The 22,428-nt window shown below is 42.1% G+C and overlaps 2 protein-coding genes across 3 annotated transcripts; both read left to right on the forward strand.

Moving 5' to 3' along the window:
- Positions 1-2,776: 2,776 nt before the first annotated feature.
- On the forward strand, positions 2,777-7,950 carry stmnd1 (stathmin domain containing 1). 2 transcript variants are annotated; one of them, XM_049602383.1, is made up of 5 exons: positions 2,777-2,970; positions 5,016-5,199; positions 5,283-5,422; positions 5,751-5,882; positions 6,027-7,950. In XM_049602383.1, the coding sequence occupies exons 1-5, from the start codon at positions 2,905-2,907 to the stop codon at positions 6,468-6,470; spliced, it is 966 nt and encodes a 321-aa protein (XP_049458340.1). In that variant the 5' UTR covers positions 2,777-2,904; the 3' UTR covers positions 6,471-7,950. The 2 variants fall into 2 exon arrangements, with proteins under 2 accessions (XP_049458340.1, XP_049458341.1); XM_049602384.1 differs by lacking the exon at positions 2,777-2,970 and adding an exon at positions 3,535-3,591.
- Positions 7,951-10,699: 2,749 nt separating this feature from the next.
- Positions 10,700-22,001, forward strand: rbm24a (RNA binding motif protein 24a). Its single transcript, XM_049602457.1, has 4 exons — positions 10,700-11,151; positions 12,390-12,513; positions 13,050-13,104; positions 20,931-22,001. The coding sequence occupies exons 1-4, from the start codon at positions 10,984-10,986 to the stop codon at positions 21,280-21,282; spliced, it is 699 nt and encodes a 232-aa protein (XP_049458414.1). The 5' UTR covers positions 10,700-10,983; the 3' UTR covers positions 21,283-22,001.
- The last annotated feature ends 427 nt before the right edge of the window (positions 22,002-22,428 follow it).

The following is a 22,428-nucleotide window of genomic DNA, read 5'->3' on the forward strand; positions in this document are numbered from 1 at the left end:
TTTAACCAGTTCAAAGCCACAGTCATGCACAGTAGCCATTGCAACCACAGTGCTGGAGCACTGTCCTCATGAAACAGGACCCCCTTTTGTCAGTTTTTCTGGCCATTTTGTCTTGATCGTCTTTCGCAGCTGCCTCAGCAAGTTAGCTTAGTACTGTTCATTGATTGTAGGCCCTTCTGAAGGTGATTAATAAACACAATTCCCTTTGCATCCCACCTGACATGTTCCACCCACTCAAACACCATTGCAGACCAAGTACCCCCCCACCTCCCACCCCCTCATGGCAACAGTACCCCCCAATGGCAGTGGCCCCCCAGCAGGATAATGCACCATGCCACACTGCAAACATCGCTCAGGAATGGTCCAAGGAATGTGACAAAGACCTCAAAGTGTCAACCTGGCCTCCACATTCCCCAGATCCCAATCTGAATGAGCATCTGTGGCACGTGCCATTAACCCACCTCACAACTCACTGGACTAAATGGATCTGCCGCCATCGCACTGGTGCCAGACGCCACAGGACACTCAGATCCTGTGTCCATGCCTCGACAGGTCAGAGCCAAGTCCAATCCAAGGAGATGTTACCGGCCTCAAGCCTAGGAGGTACCTGGGCCAGTAGCTATTTTCGCAATGTTATTCGAGCCAGCTTTAGACAGTAACTGTCCTGAAGGTCTAGAGCTCTTCCCTGCTCTAGTTAATGTACAAAGTGGATCATCCAAAATCGTTAAGATCCCCATCCAGAATGTGACCAAACATGATATTTTTCTCTCAGGGAGGACAGTACTTGGCTCTCTTCAGGAAGTTAAGGAAGTGAAGCCAGTCACCTGCACCGTGCAAGATGATAAACCAGTCAAAGGCTCCGTGAAGGCTGCAGCCTGCTCTGCTCAACTGAGCTCTGAAAAACAAAGTCAAGAGGTGAATGACCAACCAAATTTGTCAGTATATGATAAGTGGCACCCACCTGTAGATTTGTCACATTTGGAGGAAACTGAGCAGGAAGCAGCCAGAAAGATGCTGTATGAGGAGTCAGATGTTTTTGCTAAAAATGATGATGATATTGGCTGCATCAAAGATCTAAAACTCAAAATCAGTCTGAAGGATGAAATACCTGTTCAAAAGTCCTACAATGCCATCCCAAAGCCCTTGTACACTGAAGTAAAACAATATGTGTAAAATCTCCTGAATCAGGGATGGATAAAAAAATCCAACTCACCATACGCATCACTTGTTGTCTGTGCGTGAAAATAAGATGGCAGCTTGCGATTGTGCGTTGACTTCAGAGAGCTGAATCGTAAAACAGTCCCTGACCGACACCCCTTGCCACGTATCCAACATCGACTGGACAACCTGGCAGGCTACACCTGGTTTTCAATACTTGACCAAGGGAGCGCCTACCACCAGGACTTTGTGGAGGAAAGTTCACAGAATGTCACTGCATTCAACACTCCGTGGGGTTTGTATGAGTGGGTGCGTCTGCCATTTGATCTCACAAATGCTCCTGCAGCATTTCAAAGGTGCATGGAGGAAGTCTTGGAAGGACTAAGAGATGAGTGTTGTTCTCCCTACTTAGATGACGTGCTGTGCTAGTCAACCACTTTTGACAGCCACCTTCAAGCATTGAGACAGGTGTTTGGCAGAATGAGAGAGCATGGCATTAAACTACGGCCAAAGAAATGTGAAATTTTTAAACGGCAGGTGAGATACATCAGTCGTTTAGTGTCAAACGAAGGAGTTCAAATAGACCCCAAGGACTTAGAAGCGGTACTACAGCTGAAAGAGAGAGAGCCCAAAACAGTTGGAGAAGTTAGAGCTTTGTTAGGGTTCTTAAGCTATTACCGCTCCTTTATCCAGGACTTTGCGAGACTAGCCCGACCCCTTTTTGAGCTCGTGCAGGGTCGGAATGAGTCTAATCCCACTGTTCCATCCAAGACTTTCAAAGGGAGCACCAAAAGAAAGAACAATGGCCAGCTATCCTCTAAGACACCTGTTAGGTGGACTTGTGAGCATAGTGCCATCATCTCTGGCTTTGTAGACAGGTTAACTAGCTCGCCTATCCTTGGCTATCCCAACTGTGATTTGCCTTTCATCCTGCATACAGATGCTTCAAACGAAGGGTTAGGAGCTGTTCTTTACCAACAGCAGGGAGGTAAACTGCGTGTCACAGGATATGGCTCTCGAGCGCTCACTTCAGCAGAGAAAAACTACCATTTTCACTCAGGCAAACTGGAGTTTCTCGCTCTGAAGTGGGCGATTTGTGACAAATTCAGAGACTATCTTTACTATGCCCCTACCTTTACTGTATATACTGGTTGTCCAGTAGATGTTGGATACGTGGCAAGGGGTGTCGGTCAGGGACTGTTTTAGAGACCCCACCTTGGATTGGATTCCCAGCAGAACAATGCATTGGAACAAAATATTCAAAGTCATTCACTTCACCTGTCAGTGATTTTAATGTTTTGGCTGATCGGTGTAAGAAAATATCATGTTCAGAGGCAGACATATACACTTCTTTGTGTGATGCTGTGACATAATGGCTCCAAATATAAAGCCCTGAATTTACCTTGATCCACTCAATGTATGATGGTCTACTTTTAATGTTATTTGGATGTCCCAAGAGGTCAAACCACAGACTGACTGGACTGTAACGTGAGTATGAGGAGGGTGTTTTGTAGTGTCCTGACTCTGACACCCGCAGCTTGTTCCTGGGTGTCACCTCTTTAACCGGGTCAGATTCATCGTAGCAACGGCCCATAGCAACGGCCCTTAGCAACGGACACTGTATGTGTGTGAAGGAATGCGAAGCTACAGGGGTCACTACGCACAGGAAACACACACCAAGGTGTATTTAAACCTCACATTTGTGACTTTTGTGGACTTATTTCACACAGCTGCTTTAAGGTGATTATGGGATGTACCAGCTCCTCTACTGTGGTGCGACCGTTGACACCGGAACAGGCGAAGGGAGACGAGGTAACTAACTTTCTGTTAGTTTAACGTTAGCTAAAACTGTGAAGGGGGATACAATATGATGTGTTGTCGATAACAGTATCGATAATGTATCACAGTCAGCCACAGGTAGCACTTTAGGGCACATATTGAAGTATAATGAGGGGCCGTTACAGGTGTTAAATCTGTGTGCCATTTATTTTGTGACCTTGGAGAACCAATTACCACGTTGCCAGTTCCGGTGTTACCACTGAGTCACATTTTTTTGACTAACTTAAATATCTATCAAAATACACACACTTACAAAACTTTGCCGATAATATATATATTTTTTTTAAATCTTTACCAAAAGGCTAAAAATAGCGATATCACAATGTTAAAATACTTCAAATCGTCTTAAACCCACTCCGCTTTGAAATGCTACTGCTTCCACATAGTCTCCGTTAGAGACTTAATTTTTGTGACATATTTTTTATTGGTTTTTAACAACGTATAAACTGCTATACAGCATTACAAAAGCAAAAAAAATATACACATGCACAAGTATACACATACATACATACACATAGAACCTTCAAAGGAACAGGCAGTTGCAGAAGATAAAGGCCTAATCAGAGCCCATCCTATTGTGACTGGCTACAAGATGTGAGAAAAAAAATCAATTAATTAATCATAATAATCATAATAATGAGTTAATATGACTTACCTCACGTCATGCTGAGTCTTTTATATAGTCCATTTAATGTGAGTCTTAGTTTCTCAAGTTTGAGATGTTGTGCCACTTCCCTGGAAGGAAGGATTAATCTCCGTGTTAATAATAGTGACAAATTTTGTTACTTTGAGTTTAGACCCTGAAAGATTCTTACTGTCCTCTCCTGCTATGCCAAAGATGGCTGGGACACATTGGGACACAGCCAGAGATGTCTATGTACATGCAAATTGCCACTTGAGTCCTAAAGTCAAATCAAGTCAGTTTTATTTATATAGCACATTTCATTTGACAAGCGTAAACTCAATGTGCTTGATACATCATACATGACAAACAAAAAAATAAGATGATAAAGCATTACATATATGAAAACAAGCAGGACATGATAAAAACAAACAAAATAAGAGGGGACTAGTATTATCATTATTCTTGAAAAAGGGAGAGATTATAGCAATAATAATAATACTAATTCCTAAAACAAATAAAAAGACTCTGAAAGCTTGTGAAAAACGATCCGTTTTTAGTTTGCTTTTAAAAGAGAACACTGTTGTAGCAGACAGTAGATCATGTGGAAGATAATTCCAGAGAGTAGGACCTTAATGACTAAAAGCACCATGAGCTGAACAAGTAAAATGAATGAGTAAAAGAACAGAAATATTGCAAACATGTACATACAGCATCAAAAGTAGCTCATTTTGCTGCTGATATAGAGTTTTATGAGACCAGAAACATTATATTTTTGGATCATTATTATCATTATTGATGCACTGAAATGTAAGCATCATTTTAATGCTGTAGTGAGTCCAGCTCGAGCTAATTTTGACTACTTCAAATAGCAAGCAAGCAAAACTTTATTTATATAGCACATTTCATTCCAGGTGGAAGCACAATGTGCTTCACAGAGCAAAAAAACAATCATACGGCCATCAAGTAATCAGTAAAACTAGTTTAAAACAATATAAAATTACAAAAGATAAAACCATTAGAGTAAGAATAAAATAATAGTTGAGAGCAGAAATGGACTGCTAAAAGATAAAATAATTAAAATAATTAAAACCAGTAAAAAAAAAAAAAAAAAAAAAAAAAAAAATATATATATATATATATATATATATATATGTACTGTTGTGCAGTTCAATCTATATCAATTACATCATTAGTAAATATATGGTGACAGAATACACTGTTACACTGTAAAGTAGGTTTCAGACTCTGATATGATGTCATTTGTGGTGCATGTGTCATTATTGTTCCTGAGCTACTGTATTCATGACAACATCATGCTTTGGTTACCATACAGAATGAGGTCAGGGTGTATGTGCCATTTTTCTGCATTCACATTGTGTCTCCGTGCTTTCAGGATGAGACAGGAAGTAGGGTTTATGGTCGTGGAGACTCGGCCGTGTCAAAGGACACCACAGACAGTGGGGTGGTGATGGAGAATAGAGACAACCCTGTGTTACCTGGAACAGTGCCTGGAGAACTTCCTCCTCTAACATCTGAGCTTGTCAGAGAAAGTGATGCAGACAGAATTACACGAAATGGTGAGTGAGATAAATACAACACACCGTGACATGCCGTAGAGAAAACCTACAACCTGTAGTGTCTGTGTTTGGCTGTCTTCCAGGCTTCCTGCAGCAGGAGAGCACTGTGCAAGAGCGCCCCAAGTCCAGTGAGATCCTGGAGGAGCTGCTGAACCAGGGCATCATACCAGTGAGACAGAGCAGAGAGAGGTGCAGCGGGACTGGAGAGGCCTATAGTATCATGGTGGGTACCAAGTCAGCATGCACATGATAACAAATACAATTACTCTGTGAAATATTTATGTTTTAAAACTAAAACTAAATTAGAAAGTTTATTACAAATCAATGAATATAATAATAACTTTATTTGTATAGCACTTTTCAATATAAATAACAAAGTGCATATTCATACAGGAGGTATCTTTCACAGGTAGTTGGGTCAGTCAGTTTCAGTGGGAGTGCATTCACCTGTATTATTGAGATTGTTGTCTGTTCTTTGTCTCCCCCTGCTGTGTGTGTGTGTGTCTGTGTGTGTCTGTGTGTCTGTGTCTGTGTCTGTGTCTGTATGTCAGCTGGATGATGGGGAGGGGGTCAGGCGACGACCTCCTGCCAGACTGGAGTCTCTGAAGGCCAAGAAGGCACAAAGTTTCCCCAGCAAAGAAGAAATTGAGGAGAAGATGAGACTGGCTGAGGAGAGACGCAAGGTAGAGTGTGTGTGTGTGTGTGTGTGTGTGTGTGTGTGTGTGTGTGTGTGTGTGTGTGTGTGTGTGTACCTGAACACCACCTCTCACTCTCTCACAGTTTATCTTATTGGTTTCCCACACACTCATCTGCTCCCTCTCTCACAGTTAAGGGAAGATGAGCTCAAGAAGGGTTTGAGGACCAAGTCGGCCCGTGCTCGGCGCCCTGCTCCCATCTCCAGCACAGAGGAGGACAAGGACACAGCCCACAACCCTGTTGAGCAGCTACAGCCACCGATCACCCCAAAGCCCCTTGATCCACTGCCTTGCTGCCCAAGTGAGGCGGCCGAGGGCAGAGAGCAGGTGAAGTCCAGAGGTGACGGCAGAGAAGTAACAGTTAGAGCAGACACAGAAGAAGGATGGAGAGTGAAAAATGACAGCGGAAATAACAAAGAGGAAGGTGCAGAGGGGGTAAGTAAGTATAGTGACAGGGAAGTGGAGTTAACCCAGGTGGAGGAGCTCAGGAAGGATCAGCTCCTCCTCACAGCCTCGGGGGAGCTAGAGAGCGATTCTAGCTTTCAGCGTGCAGAGGACAAAGAGGAGATATTTTAATTCATTACAAAAACGAGCCATGAATCAGCAATAAGACAGATAAAAGAGAGAGAAGAGAGCCAAAGTAATTCCTTTTGCACAGACAAAAGGCCTGTTGAAACTTCTAAAATGAAAGATGTATTAAAAACTGGCCCTACAGATGACACCAAGCTAATGTGGACATTAACTGTTTGTGCCCTTATGAAAAAGCATTGTGTCTACAGCAGGGAAGTCAGGGCTCCAGACTCTGATGAGTCAATGTGAGTACTTTTTTACAACTACTCACTCATGTGCGACCCACAGATTTGCAGGCTTTTTTTGGTTCATGTTGTAAAACAATGGAGCGAGGTGTGTGTCCAGGAGTGAGTGATAAGTTAACTGCGAGGATCACGTCATCTACACTCACCATTAGGTTCTTTCGAGATGAACTATGCCTCACCTGGAAAGTGCCCTTCAGTTGTACTCAGTGTGGCACATTTACTGTCATCACTTAAAGTCTGCGAGGGCAGAGACTGCAAACAGCTGATAGACAGCCCTCGAGACCGTTTTACTCGCTGCTGTTATATTCATATATATGACATATGAGTTGATGAACTATCCCTGCAGATATCAAGATATAAATCCCATGTATAGACTTTTTTTGTGACTAAACAAAAATGTATCAGTACATCTCTTTATAACAGGCTGCACATGTTCAAAAACAGAAATGTTATATAAGGACAGGATTATAACTCAATAAATTGGGCATTACTTACATTTTTCAGCCTATTTCACCGCTCAGCCTGATAGGTCGCAATAATAAAATGCATTTTTAGTCCCTCTACAACCTAGACTTAAACATATTTCTGTATCATGATGTGGTTGAATCAAGTAGCATTTTAATGGACCCAACTATCAATAACTATTTAAATATTAGTAAGTTGTTTTTTTTCTGCAGTTGAAAACCCCACAATGTCACGTACTTATTGCAGTGAACTGTGGGTTATTTAATCAGTGAAGTCTGCTGAAGTCTGCACCCCAAGCGGACTCTCTGGAGGTCTGCAGAAAGTCAGCTTGAGGCCCCTTGTGGACTGGATGACTTGTAGATTTGGAACACGCCAGCAAAGGCCACGAGTCTGCAAGTGCAGTGAAGTGCGGACATTTGGATTCAGCCGGACAGTTTCTCGACAGCCTTCAGTCCGTACAGGAAGTCACAGAAACAGGATATGATGATGATGTCCGATATGGTGTTGATTAATTAAAATATTATCAGACTCATATGTCAGTTTGTTCTCAGTCTCCAATTGTTTTAATTATGATAGATAGATTTATTAAAGTGCTTTACAGGCGATTTGTAATTTATGTCCATGGTTCAACCTCCATTTTACACAAATTCTCATGTAAATCAGCATCATATCAGTTTGCTGCTGCAAAGCAGACCTGTCCCTCAACTACACAGGCTAAATACATTGTGTTTGACTATAAGGTTAATATTTTCAGAGGAAAATAATACAAGACAACAGCTTTCATTAGTCAGGGCTTCATATCTGTACAGATGTTATTTTAAGAATTCTCTCGCCCCACTGACCACATGTCTCTGTGATGCTGAATACTTCAATAGTTAAAACAGTCCAATGTTAATATACAGCAGACTACATATAGTTTATGATGCAGTTAAAATGGCCAAAAGTGTGAATAATTGTGTTGCAGGACAATTTAAGGTGTGCCCCTTAATTTTTATGCTTGTGCTCCTAAATTTTTCAGTTAGGGGCTGCAGTGCTCTGACTAAATAAAGTTAGTCTGGAGCCCTGGAAGTGTGTCGGCTCATTAATTGTTGTAATAATATTGTAGCTCAGTAACAGGTGTAACGGAATATGAGGGTTTTCTTTCCAAAGCAATGCAATGTACCTTGGTAAAGGCTTTGATAAATATGACAAAGACTTCATGCCAACATATAAAATTGATTTGAGTAAGGATTTAGTTTTACATTGAAATGTAAACGATAATATTGTTGAGTTTCATTCTGCACATAAAGGATGTACTTGTTCTGTTGGACATAAGATGGCGCTGTTTCAGTGGGATACGGTCGCCGCTGCCTGTAGTCAGTGCACCTCCGTGATGAGGAGGTTTTTGGGAAAGAAAAAATGTGTAAAGTGAAGTTGTTATTGATCAGTAAAGTTTTCCCAAATGTTGGTTATGAGTATCTTAAACTTGAGATCATTAACTCAGAGTTCAACTTTTAGATACACTTTTCTGAGAGGAATGTTGAGTATGACCTTGGTGTGACTGAGCTGTGGCTATTCAGCTGTTCTGGTGACCTTTGACCTTTAGCTTTCCTCTGCCTGACAGGTGTGTGTGCTGCAGCCAAATGGATAACAAGCATGAAAGTAGAGTTTCAGATTTCCATAATGGCAGCCTTTGTCTTTATCAGAAGTAAAAAATACATATTTACCATGTGGTGTCGAGTTGTGGAATATTTTTTGAAGATTATTGGTAATCATAGGCGTAGCTTTTGGGGGGGGCCACAGGTGACATGCCCCCCTTAATATTTAGAACGTGTATTTGTCCCCCTTCCCAATTAAAACGCTTAAGTAGTGCCTTACTTTATTATTATAGACGTTTACAACACAAACTGACACAGAAAAGACACAAACTGGTGCTTATATTATCACCAGAATGTAGGAAATATTGTGTTTTAGGACCCCTAACCCCCATTTCATAGCTGTTCCCTCCAATATAGACACTAAACCTACGCCCTTGTTGGTAATTAAGTATAATTAAAGCTTCCAAAGGGGCCACAGTGTGTTATTGTAAAGGTAGAAGAGGATTCAGACTAGTCAGCAGCATGCTGCACATGAACAGAAAACAACAATTGAACGCAACCTGACCTGATCCCCATTGTTGAGCCTGGGAAACTCGATACTGGTCCCCCTTTTTGTCAGACTCCACTCGGACTTTAAAGCGCGTGTGGCTGCATGAATAAAACAGTGAGTGAACAGAGACACCGCAGAAAGAAAGACATTCTATCAGGTTGCATTTCTTCGTGATGTGGAGTCCTGTGGTGGCAATTCACATTCAGATGGATGTGCCAGTCATAGATTTTATCTTTAGGAACACAAGTCTTGGTTCAGTCAGTCTAAACATGGGGGACAGCTTGACTAATCAGGCACACATTCATTTACAGACAATTTAAAAAAAAAAAAAAAACATATGTTTTTTTTTTACATTATAAATGCATGGACTTGAGTCACGTGGCCTTTTTTAATTGGCAGTACACGAATTGTACTCAACTTTTTTCATAACAAATATGACACATCATTATGTCCCCGTGCGCAAATGTGTCAGCTCACCATGTTACATGGTTAGACAGGATAGTGGGCCAGGAGGAGCGCGCTCACTGAAGCGGAACCGCCATGAATGATTAACAGACAGCAGAGTTTCCTCTCACATTACTGGGGGTGAATTATCCAATGATCCACCCAGCAGTCAGCCCACAGCAGAAGAGGCAGGTTATTTTAATCATTGATGTTCCGAGGCTCCTGATTGAATTGATTTCTGACCTGATCGGTATCTTGTTATAATAGCTGTGCGCAATTCTGTGACGCACGACGCATTTGTCCCCTTTGAAGTCAGTTCTCACCTGATTTAATTATTGAAATGTGATCACCGTGTTGATAGGATAATAAGGATTGATTCAGCACAACTTTTTCATCCAAATGACCCCAAAAAGAAACAGATATGAACTGGAAACTTGAATTCCGAAGTTTCAAACTTAGGGCACAACTATGCCTCGTGGCTGTCTGCATGGACACAAACTTGCCAGAACTCTGTCAGCCCCCCACAAGTGGATTCTTGACGGCTGATCCTTCCAGCAGCGCCTCAAAGCTGCACCTGTCTGTCTGCTCACTGCTGCTGCGATCTGTCTGCCCTATGACCTTATCCATGCAAGCCCACAGAGACAGAACAGAGCATTTCCACTGAAGTCCAAGTCTGTTCTGTGTTTATTTCACCAGAGAAAAAAATAAATGAACACTCTTTCAGATGCTACTATCCTGCTCCTCTTTGTCTCGAACATATAATCAGTGGAATCAGGTTTTGTTGCCCCCTTATGGTTAATTAAACGTGATTCTAGTAGAGGATCCTTATGTGTGAAGGAGCTGTGTGTTCACGCTGTGCAGGTTTCCCAGCTGTTTGTGCGCTCCGGTGGGCGGGCAGAGATGGGGACTGAGAGCTGGGTGGAGTTAGGAGCTGCGCTTTTAGGAATGGGTCCCAAACCTATTTAGTTAGACAGCAGAGTTAACCAAGAAGAGCTGGAAACACCTGATGGTCTCTGTGGGGACAATCCGCTCCATACAACTCTCCTCTTAACTGTCGGAAGATAAATCTACCTCCAGGCTTCATTTTTGTCGAGTTTTTGTTGTGTTTTCTCTTCTGAAAGAAAAAGTTACAGAGCCAGCTGATCTCTCTTTCTCTCTTCAGCCAAAGAATCACTGATAAGGAGACATTGCACTATTCTTTTTTTTATTGTTCCTATTTATTGTATTTTGCACTAACGATGCACACCACGCAAAAGGACACGACCTATACGAAGATTTTTGTCGGGGGTCTTCCCTACCACACCACGGATTCAAGTCTCAGGAAATATTTTGAGGTGTTTGGTGAGATTGAAGAAGCGGTGGTCATTACCGACAGGCAGACGGGCAAGTCCAGGGGTTATGGATTCGTAAGTATGACTTAATATTAATAACACGTCTCCCACTTTTACACAGAAATTAAATTTTACGCATGTGGGGGAAAATCCAGTCATGATGACGCGTCTCTGTTAAAGTGCGCCGCTGTTGCTGTCTGTCCCAACATCATGACTAACATTATCTGCAGTCATGGGGTGTTTATGTTTTGATAAGAAGGCCCTGCTTAAATTTGTCATTGGCTTCTGTTGCAATCCAGCACCCACCAACTTGTTGCGCTTTGGTATGCGCCCTGACACGTTTTAAAGTGAGCTGCCCTCACAGTGACAGCTCTGGTGGGCTGAGAGAAAAAAACCTCACTGTGATGTCTTGATATTACAGAGCAGGTTTCTCACACTGGTTTCATCATCTCAAAGCTGTTTACAACTTAAATATTTTACTTCCACTTGTCAGACATCCTGACAAACATTTCAGACACAGATGTAGAGACATAAAGCAGCTCCATACAGACAGCATGTTTCAAAATCGCTCCTTTAAGTTAATTCATGTATAACAGATGTTTAAATACACATAACAGGGCTGCTTAAACAGAGATCTAGACTCCTTATATGGCCTCTTCACAGACTATTTAATATGTTTGAAGTAGCTTTGGCACATACTGCCAGTAGATGATGTACAAAGTTGCACAGTCACCTTTGACATGCACAGCTATCTGTATTTGTATGTCCAAACTAACATTTCTCATTAAAACTGAAGTGTATTTACTCCAACTTCACTTAAATCCTCTCTTTATTGCTGTAGCATCACCATATTCATGCATCATTCATCCTCTTTTCTCCTAAAAAATGCTCTCGGCTAGGTCAGTGGCCTCAGTTGGTAAAAGAGTGTGAGAAAAGAGAGATGCCAGGTAATGAAGCTCTGAGTGGAGACTGTAACGGGAGCGATAAGGGAGCCACGTTCAGCCAGTCATCTCAGCCTGGCTCCCATTCACTGCTGATAATTTCAACACATCCACATGAAAGTGATGGATGTGTGTGTGTGCTGCCAAATACTTGCTGCAGGCCACACGTACAGACATACTCACACAGAAAGATGACTAACATGCACTCACACACCTGTGAACAAAATAATGTTTTCCTCTTTCTTACAAACGCTCTCACATCATTGCTGATGCTGTAGTCTATATACATAACTGTGTGCTGTTAAGCCAACCAGCAGGAAAATGAAGCCCATGTGCACACCTCATGCTCTGTGTTTTTGACTCCTCCGTCAGGTGACGATGGCAGACCGCTCAGCTGCAGACCGGGCCTGTAAGGACCCCAACCCGATAATTGACGGCAGGAAGGCCAACGTCAACCTGGCGTACCTGGGGGCCAAGCCTCGGGTGATGCAGCCAGGTAAAGACAGCCAAATGAAGATCAAACACAGTGGTGTAGTGGTAGCTGATGAAGTGGGTGTGCTAGGTAGATAGGTACGTTAACAAGGAGGAAATGGGTATTCTCTCCTGTATATTCCAGTGGCTTTTTTGGCTGACAGGTGGGTATACTGCGTAAACCTGTATATACCCTCCACTACACCACCGATCCAAAAACTACAAAATTTCCTTAACACTCTACAGAAATGTGTGTGTCAGACGTGCAGATGGAGTTGTTCAAAGAGCAGATTTTCAAAATTAATAAATCAGACAGCACATTTAATCAACGTGTGTCTCTGTGTTCCCACAGTCTTTGGGAATCACCAAGTGTTGAGTTGGTTTTATTAGCAAACAAGAAAATCAAGTCAGTCCTTCCTGAGTTTCACCTCAGGGTTTGTTTGTTTTGTAGGTCGCTGCGGCAGATGTAAGAACATGTTAGGAGCATATTAGGTCTATCCGTGAATAAATCATTGCTCTCTGGATTCACTTTTTTTTTTACATTGTTCCTCTGTTTTGCAGGTTTTACCTTTGGTGTGCCCCAAATTCACCCAGCGTTCATCCAAAGGCCTTATGGGTAAGTACTGAGGAGTCCACATGTATTGTAGAGGGATGTTGGGATGTACACATTGCTTATGTAGAGTCTTATTTATTCAGACATGTTTTATTGTGTATGTTTTAAACATTATTTTATTTGATCTTTCTCAGTTTAATGTGTGATAATTGATGCTATCAGTCTGATTTTTTTAAATCTTCCTTTCCAACCCAAACATAACTGATGACTGATAATTAGAGGTGGACAGGAAGTTGAATGAAGCTTTATCACTGTCCACCAAAAAGCCAGTCAAACTGCCTTTTCTAGGTTTGCCTGTTTGTAAAAATGTGTGTGTGTGTGTGTGTGTGTGTGTGTGTGTGTGTGTGTGTGTGTGTGTGTGTGCTGAGTGGACAATGATGGAAACTTCCAGCCTGACTCAATGTTATCTATCTTTCTCTGGTCCGACAGGCTCGCTCTCGGTTAAGCTAACTGTGCTGGTTTGTGGAATAGTTCTGCGAACGTAATCACAGATCAGAGAAAGGAATAACCTGTAGACTCAAACACACACAAACAAGCTCTGAAAATGGTGATTATAGATGCATGTACGTGGGTTTTGACCTGTTTTTTTATTTTATTTGAATAGAACTTAGAGCTTTGTGTGCGGTTATGAAGTGGTGTTGTTAGCTAAACCGTGTGCTTTCTTACTTTAATGAACAAAAAAAAAAAAAAAAAAAAAAAGCTGGATTGATTGAATTTTTGGGGTGTTCTTTTTCCTTTTTTTTGTGGAAGCGTGTTAACTTTGCCGAGGAATAGCAAAGTTTTTTTTAATTGCTTTTAGCTTTGACCTGTTTTGTTTAACAGGATGTGCTGTTTCATGTGTTTTTTGGCTGTCTTGTTGGAGTGAGTGGTGAATTTCTGTGTGATTTATTTATTTATTTTTCCCCAGTTCCTTTCCTTACTCCCATTCCTCACATTATTCCCTCAAAAATAACAAACCCCATCACTGCTTGTGTGTGCTTACAGCATCTTCCTGGTGTTACTAGCAGTTTCTCACATTAACACGACGCAGCAGCAGCAACAACTTCCTAGTTTATTACAGTTCTCTTGTCTTCCTTCCTGTCTCTATGTCTCTTTGTCCTCGCTCTTCTCTACACACCACATATGCGAGACTTGTGGTCACGTAGCACCATTTACCATCAGAGATGTGGATGTCTTATGAATGAATGACCACAGTTATGATGTGAGCTCCAGCAATATGTGGGTACATGTCTGATTGCATCGGTACATAATGAGTATGTGCTCTTATTGTGTTTGTATAAGTGTACATGTCTTTGTCCACTCACATAGTTCCAAAGTCTCCAGTGTGACACAAACAAATGTCTGGATGTCTCTCTCTCCCTCATTCTCTCGGAGCGAGCTTTCGTCACATGGGCTTGTGGTGTTAAGGAAAACAAGCGCTCCCATTGTGCCACACAAAGCCCCGAATGCTGACGCTGCAGTCGCATGAAGCTCTGTGTTGCGTGTGTGTGTGTGTGTGTGTGTGTGTGTGTGTGTGTGTGTGTGTGTTGGGGGGTCTGCTGAGGGTGCTGGACCATCTCTCTCTATCATGTAAGAGCAGAGCAGGGGCCATTGAAACAGGGCCAGAGTGGGTGTTTTAGGGGCCACATTAACATACAGCCATTCCATGTGCACTTACTGTACATACATCTTAACCATCTGATATGAACTACAGCCATCCGTCAATTTGCCTCTCATGATAACATAGTGAAAATGCTGTGCACACATTTAAAAGTTCACTACTGACAAAAGTATTGACCATACAAAACAGGTTAAAGTACTAATCACGGCCTGCGTCCAGACCTTAAACCCAGTCGCGGGAATAAAGGTTGGCATTGTACATTGCAAACCACGAATATGTAACATTTGTACATTGTTATGTAGCCAATACAGTGAAACTTTAACTGTTTATTTGCATTTCAACTACACTGTGGTTAACATTTGGTTATGTTCTGGCACAAAAAACACTTGGTCATTGTTGTGAAAAGGTCATGTTTTGGCTTAAAATACCTGGATTTGGAGGCACAATCATGGCTGGAAATGTCAGAATGCCTGGCAAAAAAACAAACAAAAAAACCCTCCAAGTTTCGATGCCGCAGTTTACGGTGGAAGTGTTGCAATGTCTTGCTAAAACCAACCATTTTTGCTGTTTGTTGGCCCGCACAGTGGCCTGCAGTTTAGCAGCTGTCTCGCCTAGGTGTCATGCCATTCACCGTCTCCACATGTCAGAAATTTAAAAATATATCTGCAGTTTGCAGAAACGTACAATGCCCACATTTCTTCTGGCAGCTGGGATAAGGCCTTTGAATCTGCCCACTGCACTGAGTGACTTGTGTTTCTCGACTGAAAAACAATCGGTCCACTGAGGGCTGCAGGACTAACGATTAGCCAATCAGCGTGACCATCCAATCTCACACCACTGTCAGGTTGGTTTATAGAGATTGGTCAACAATCATAGTTTATTTTTACTTTGCTCCACCCCACTCTGAAAACCCTGGCAAAACCAGTATGCTGGGATGGCTATGTATCAGTGTTAATTTAAAATGCTGTTAGATTCAAGCATATAATTTGGTCTCCAGTAATTAGTTTCCAAAGCCGTGTATGCTTCGGTTTGGCAGTTTGTATTCCTCACAGATAAACTTTTACATTGCATTTCAGCTCCAGTGGAAGCCCAAAATCCTGAACCTGTTCACAATGTGTATAGGAAATGACAACCCGTAGACCCTCAGATTGGATAACGAACAATTGGCAAAAAAGTGCCTTAAAAAAGGGAAGATTTGGAAGGGACGATTGGTCATTTTGACTCATCTTAGTGAGAAAGTTCCATCCTGTCATTTATCCATCATTCTCCTGGTGTGTAAAGACCTTTACACCATCATCATGTAAAACTGATTTAGTCAAACATCATAAATGTATAAATCCAAGAAGAGTTCACCAATCAGAGGCCACCAGCAGCACCTCTCGGCCCATAAAAATTATGGTCAAAGAGATCCTTTGTATAGTATGTTGACAAAGGTCATGTGATCAATCAAGCAGGTACATCTCATAAAATGTATGTTGCTAAAAACTATACAAATCAACCAATGGAAAGGTGGATAAATGTCTACAAGACTTTAACTGTGAGAAGATAAGAAGCTAACAGCTTATTGTTGCCACATCCTCACACTGCTCAGAAACTAAAACAACCAGAGAGCAGGTTTCAAATTTAGCATCTTCCAGTTAGGATTTTGAACTTAAGACTTTGTCTGCTGTCTCGGTGGACTCACGTCTGATCCAAGTAGTTTTCTGTGTGTGGATTATGTCTCAAGTCTGGCTGTACTTTAAGTGAAACCATATCCTGGGTCCATCCGTGTCTCGGTCATGATATCATAAGTCTTATGAGCAGCTCTGTCGAAGCAGGACAGGTGTGTGCTGCCTCACACTTTCATGATGCAGAAACGCACGCACCTCACACACATTAGATCCCCTCACCTCAGTGTACGTTGGTGCTCTCTCCCCCAGCAGACGCCGTGCACAGTGGCAGAGAATCTTTATTTAGCCTTGAACTTTAATGACCTCTGGGTTGTGTGAACATGGCATTCCAGTGAACACACACACACACACACACACACACACACACACAATGAGTCGTCACACTATAGCTCCCAGCAGGCTTAGCAAAACAGCCATGAACTTACTGTGTATTTGATTTCCTTATTTCATGCCTGCCTCCAGGGAAAAGAGTTTTTTCTTATTATGGGGCAACACTGGATGAGTCAGCCAGAGCTTTGCTTCCCATGGACAAAACTTCAGCTTATGCTATGTGTGTGTGTGTGCGTGTGTGTGTGCTTGTATATGCGTGTTAGTTTACCCGACCATCCCACAGATACAGTAGTAGTGGGAAATCGGAGACAGCAACGGTACAATCCCAAAAATGCACTAAGCAAGGAGATTGATTTTGGGAGCAGTGGAGATGGTTACATTCCACTGAAAGTGGAAAGTGTTAAAATAGTTACTGTCTGAGCAGCGAGCTCTGCAGTCAATCATAGACAGTAGCTGCTGTTAAAACTTGTGCAACTGAAAGTTTCAATGGGGAATGTTAGGTGTTTCTTTAATACCATTAATGCAGAGTCACACTGGACAATTTTTTTTCTAACTTTATTTAAGAAACAAAGAACATGAGGTCGTCATTACAAGGTCAAACCCCAGAGCATTTTTCACTTACGTCCAGACACTTTTTTCAGCGGCGTTTGTACACAATCCATTTCTCCCAGTATTTTGTACATTTTACCATCTCAAGTCTTAAAATAAATGTAAGTCTTTCCATACAGTGTATTTGGTTTATGATCCCCAGCCATTGGGCCAATTTGGAGGATCAACTTGCAACCATTCGCGAGTTATGGGTTTCCTGCTACTTGCCAAAAGTATAACGTGACAAATGAATAGACTAAATCCATCCCAACTATCTTATGAATCTCAGCTGCAATCTCTTAGGCATGCCTAGAAGACATGATACTGATTGGCCAGTGAGGTTCCGCATTGCCTCCAACAGAAGCCCCGGCTCTGTAGGCCTGCTCGCAGTGCTGTTAGTCTCGGGGTCATAAAGAATTGCACAAGGTTTTTCCAACCAAACTCCCTTCTGGGACCTTGAGTTTGCAGTAGTTGCCTGTGTTTCACACATCTCTGTCCAGTCCTCCTTTGATTTGTGTATGTCTGATTCTTTCTCTCATTTTTGTCTAATATATCTTGTAGAATGATTCTTTGAAATTTGAATACTTCCGTACAGTCTCAAAACTAACTTTTTAATATCTCCCATTGTCCGTTTATCTTTAAGCTTTGAAACTTTTTATTGAAGTCATCCCTAACTTGAAGGTATCTGTAGAAGTCCTGCTTTTTCCAGTCCAAATGTCTTTGATATATCCTGATAGCTCTGTAATTTTCTGTTGGAGATGACCGAACAGAGAGACATGATACCTCTTCTGACCCACAGTTTGAATCTCCCGTCCAACCTGGCAGGTTCAAATTCCGGATCAAATACTCTCAACTCAAGATCCCTGCCTGTCTCTCTAATTGTAATTTCCTCAACACCTCAGTTTGCTATAGCTCCTTTCGGCCTGGCTTTTGTTGCCTAACACTAGACAATATTTTTAAAGTATAATAATCAATTCAGCAGAACCAGAGAAGTTATAAAACCCGGTGCCCCAACTAACATTGAATTTATCAGATTTGTACAGCTCTCTCCAGGGCCATGAATTGTTTCTCTTTATAACTTCTCAGATAGGCTGTATACTCCCCACAACCTGTAAAAAGGTGGTGGTGGTTTTCATCGTACAGGTGACTGACTAAAGAAAATTTCTCCACCTTGTTATCTAAATCAGTACTAGGGATGAGCAAGTGCACCATTATTCTGTATCTGTTTAACCAACTAAATCATCTGTATCCGTATCTGTACTTGTAACAGGTGGGGTTCAAATTAGAAGTGGGTGTGGTTTAAACTGAAATGGGTGGGGCCTAACTGGAAATTGTTATTGAGACCTGACATTGATACAGCCGATCAAGATGCTATATTTACTATTATTAGAAAACTATTTACAGAACAGCCTCAGAATTGAGTTCCAGATCATGTTTGATCACAAGAGTAAGCAATTTAACGCAGATACTCAAATGAGGATATTCCTTCATCACGATTACGGATATTGGCATTTTAATCGGATAATTATCTGTTCTGGGAACTTGTTTCATCCAAGTATTCTGCACAGTCCTGTTATCATACAGCCAGTCTAACTTCACAAGCAGCGTTATCAAGCCAGTTAAATTTAGTTTGGTGACCATTATTCCACTTACATGTCACCTGTACAGCACAGACACATGTATGACTTACTATTTAACTGCAGTAGGAGTTAATTAAACAGAATATATTTAAAAAAAAATTGATGCATCTGCAAGCACAGCAGGCATAAAATACAGCACCTGGAATATTCATGATTTGGTGCTTTAAACCTCATCAGTAATCCTCACAGTCCATTGTGCTTTTGCCACATTTAATTTGATTTAACTGATTTGAAAATAGTACAATAGTATTGTACAATAGTTGTGTTAAACCAGTGTACAAATTTTGTGTGAGAAAACCCAGAGATAGATAGATAGATAGATAGATAGATAGATAGATAGATAGTAATGTCTCTCCACTGTTTAATGGGAGATTTTAGAGATGGTGTCCTCTAAAGTTTAATTAGGGTGAGCTTCAAGGGATAGTGTCAGTGTCACATGATGATAAAAACACTGTTTCTGCAGATTTTCTAATTAGTATGTGTTTAACATTGACCTTTGGCCTTTACTGACAGCCACACCAAACCTCTACATGCCCACTTACTCAGTTTATTCCCTCCCTTTCTTTTTTTTTTTTTTTCAGTTGAGTGATTGTGCTGTGCCCTTGTTTTTGTTGTCGTTTCTGTAATCAGTCTAGTCGAGGTGGACTATTTTTATATATTTCTTCCTCTCTGACGCCTTGCTGTTGTTTTGTTTTTCCTGTTTTTCTCCTGACGCACTGTTTTCGGTTGAGATGTGGATTGGATTGGATAATGGAGTGCTCACAATAGGGTTGCCACGATAGATCCTGCCTTTCAACCTTTAACTTTTCCTGCACCTCCTCTCTTCTCTTCTGATCCAGAGTCAAAAATGTAACCACCTGATGTTCATCCATTATATTTGGTTTCCTTGATCTTCTCTCAACAGATTTTTGAGCCACCTTCATTTAAACTCTCCTACAGTCACATAGCTGTCGTTGGAGCTTTGTGCAACAAATATCAAATTGTTTCTTTCAAGCCTGATGCTTCTCATTCCATTTGAATTAAAGTGAAATCTGACTCTACTTTTATCTCTAAAGTGAAGGGAGGGCTGTTTTTCAGGACACCAAAGACTGAAATTCACATTCAGGGCTTTTTTTCTTCTTCCTTCCACCCCCAGTCAAAAGTTGACACTTCACTTCTCTGAACAGTTAGTGTAAATTTCCAAAGCTCCCCTCATGCTTGCTGTCCGACTGAGTTTCCAGACCTTATAGAGTCTGGGGGGTTGGGATAAGGCTATGTCATGGAGGGCAGAATGTGCTCATTGTTCATAATTGTTTATTTAATTGAAACATCCCTCTGGGTGCGGAGCCTAGTCCCGGCTCACCCTGCTGCCTCCCCGGCTCTTTGTCCCGACACAGAGGGGGAAATGGCCAGCAGCGTCCCTTTTTGAAAACTGTCCAGCTGTCAAAGTAGCAGTGACATTTTCACAATGCTTCCCTGGGCTCATCTCCTCTGTCCGCACCCCTGCCCCCCCGGCACTGTAAGCCTCCCCTCCCTTACCTCCCCACCCGCTCGCCCTCCAGCAGGCAGGGGAACGGCACCAGAGCCAAATCCACATGTGACGGACAAACGAGCTGCAGGTTACACATCCAAAACTTTTTAAATTTTTCTGTCGTTCTGCCTCCACAATCACAAAACTGACCAAAACAGGAAATACAAAACCTGTTCCATGCTGTATCCCGTAAAAACAATGACATCATCACCTCATACAAATGTAATTTCTTAGTAGATTTGAGGTGTTCAAAGTTTTCCTCACCTTCCAGTCTTCCTTTCACAGAGAGATTTCTATTTTGGCAACCCTATATTGTTCTAATCCCTACTAGCAGGCATTTCCTTGGTGTTCTTGACTGGTGGATTGGACTGTGGTTGGGTGGTGGGCGGGCGCTTGGCCGCAGTGTGATGGAGTTGGGTTTTAGGGTGGGTGCTGTTATCCTCAGACAGGGCAAATCAAACTAATCTGTCATATCTGTGTCTGTTTCACAGCATCCCGGCCCACTATGTGTACCCTCAGGCCTTCGTTCAGCCTAGTGTGGTCATCCCTCATGTGCAACCTGCAGCTGCTGCACCCGCCACTGCTTCCTCCCCCTACATCGACTACACCGGAGCTGCCTATGCGCAGTACTCTGCAGCCGCGGCCAACGCTGCCGCTGCAGCTGCATATGAGCAATATCCCTACGCTGCATCCCCTGCCGCCGCAGGCTACGTGGCTACTGCTGGTTACGGCTACGCAGTCCAGCAGCCTTTAGCCACAGCTGCCCCGGGCTCAGCCGCTGCTGCAGCCGCAGCCTTCGGTCAGTACCAGCCTCAGCAGCTGCAAGCCGACCGCATGCAATAGCAGCCACTGCAACCACTGGACATGCAGAGAGAGGAGGTCCTCCCCCGGCCACAGCTGATTGGTCAGGAGAAGGAGCAGCGAAGGAAAAGAAAGAGGGAGTGGCCTTAGGGGGGGTGGGCGTGTCAGCGACTCAGAGGCAGGGTTGCTTTAAAAAGGTGATGATGATGATGGTGGTGGTGATGATGATGGTGGTAGTGATGATGATGGTGAGGTGGGAACTTTTTACAGTAACTTTCCAACTTGCTGTGCTTCTACCAAAAAACAGAAAATGAAAAAAAGTCGCAGAACAAATAATGGAAAGTGATTTACTATTATTGTTGTTGTTATTACTATTATTATTATTATCATTACAATTATCATTGTAGTAGAGTACTTATTTCTAGAGAAGAGAAGCAGGAACTAATCCCTGTGGTTGGTATAGGTGTTAAACTAAGCCTTTAAGTCCTATTGCTGTCTTTAACGTTAGGTTAGGAAACTGTTCTCTTTTTTTCACTTGTGGTTTTCCACAAGTGTTTTCGGTTATTTGATGCCCTCATAACATTTATATTTATTATTGTTATTATTACACATTGGGGGCTCTTCTTGTTCTTATTGTCTTTTCAAGTGCATTTTTGGAGTTATTATTTTCTGATAATCAGGGAAATGGAACCGTTTCCAACGTGTTAGCTATTATTATGTGACCTCTGTCAGGAAGTCGAGGAGTCGTAACTCGTCGTGTCACACATATTTAAAGAACTACCTTTTTATCTTCCTGATGCTGAATGTCCCTTTTTTTTTACTCTGTGTCTCGACCTCTTGACCTATGCAAAGCAAACAAATCACCAGGACACAAAAAGAAAAAAAAAACAAAAACAAAGAAAAGAAACAAAAAACTGAAAATGTCATCAACTCTGACTTGATTCTTGGACTAAAGGGGGACTTGGCAAACAAAACAAACGCACTGACAAAAGGAGAGAGGTTGAAAATGGCTTCAGACAATGAGAAACACTAAATCAGTCGCTTTTCCACATGTTTCACTCGCACGGACACGGACACATGCATCCAGAGTTGCACACATAGCAGTCAAAGACAAAGGCGGCACAGTTGTGTTTCTCTCCGGCTCTGGGATGGAGAGAAAGAAAAAGAGAAAGAAAGAGGGAGAGAGCA

This window comes from Epinephelus fuscoguttatus, linkage group LG17 (assembly GCF_011397635.1).
Source record: "Epinephelus fuscoguttatus linkage group LG17, E.fuscoguttatus.final_Chr_v1".
Classification (NCBI taxonomy): domain Eukaryota; kingdom Metazoa; phylum Chordata; class Actinopteri; order Perciformes; family Serranidae; genus Epinephelus; species Epinephelus fuscoguttatus.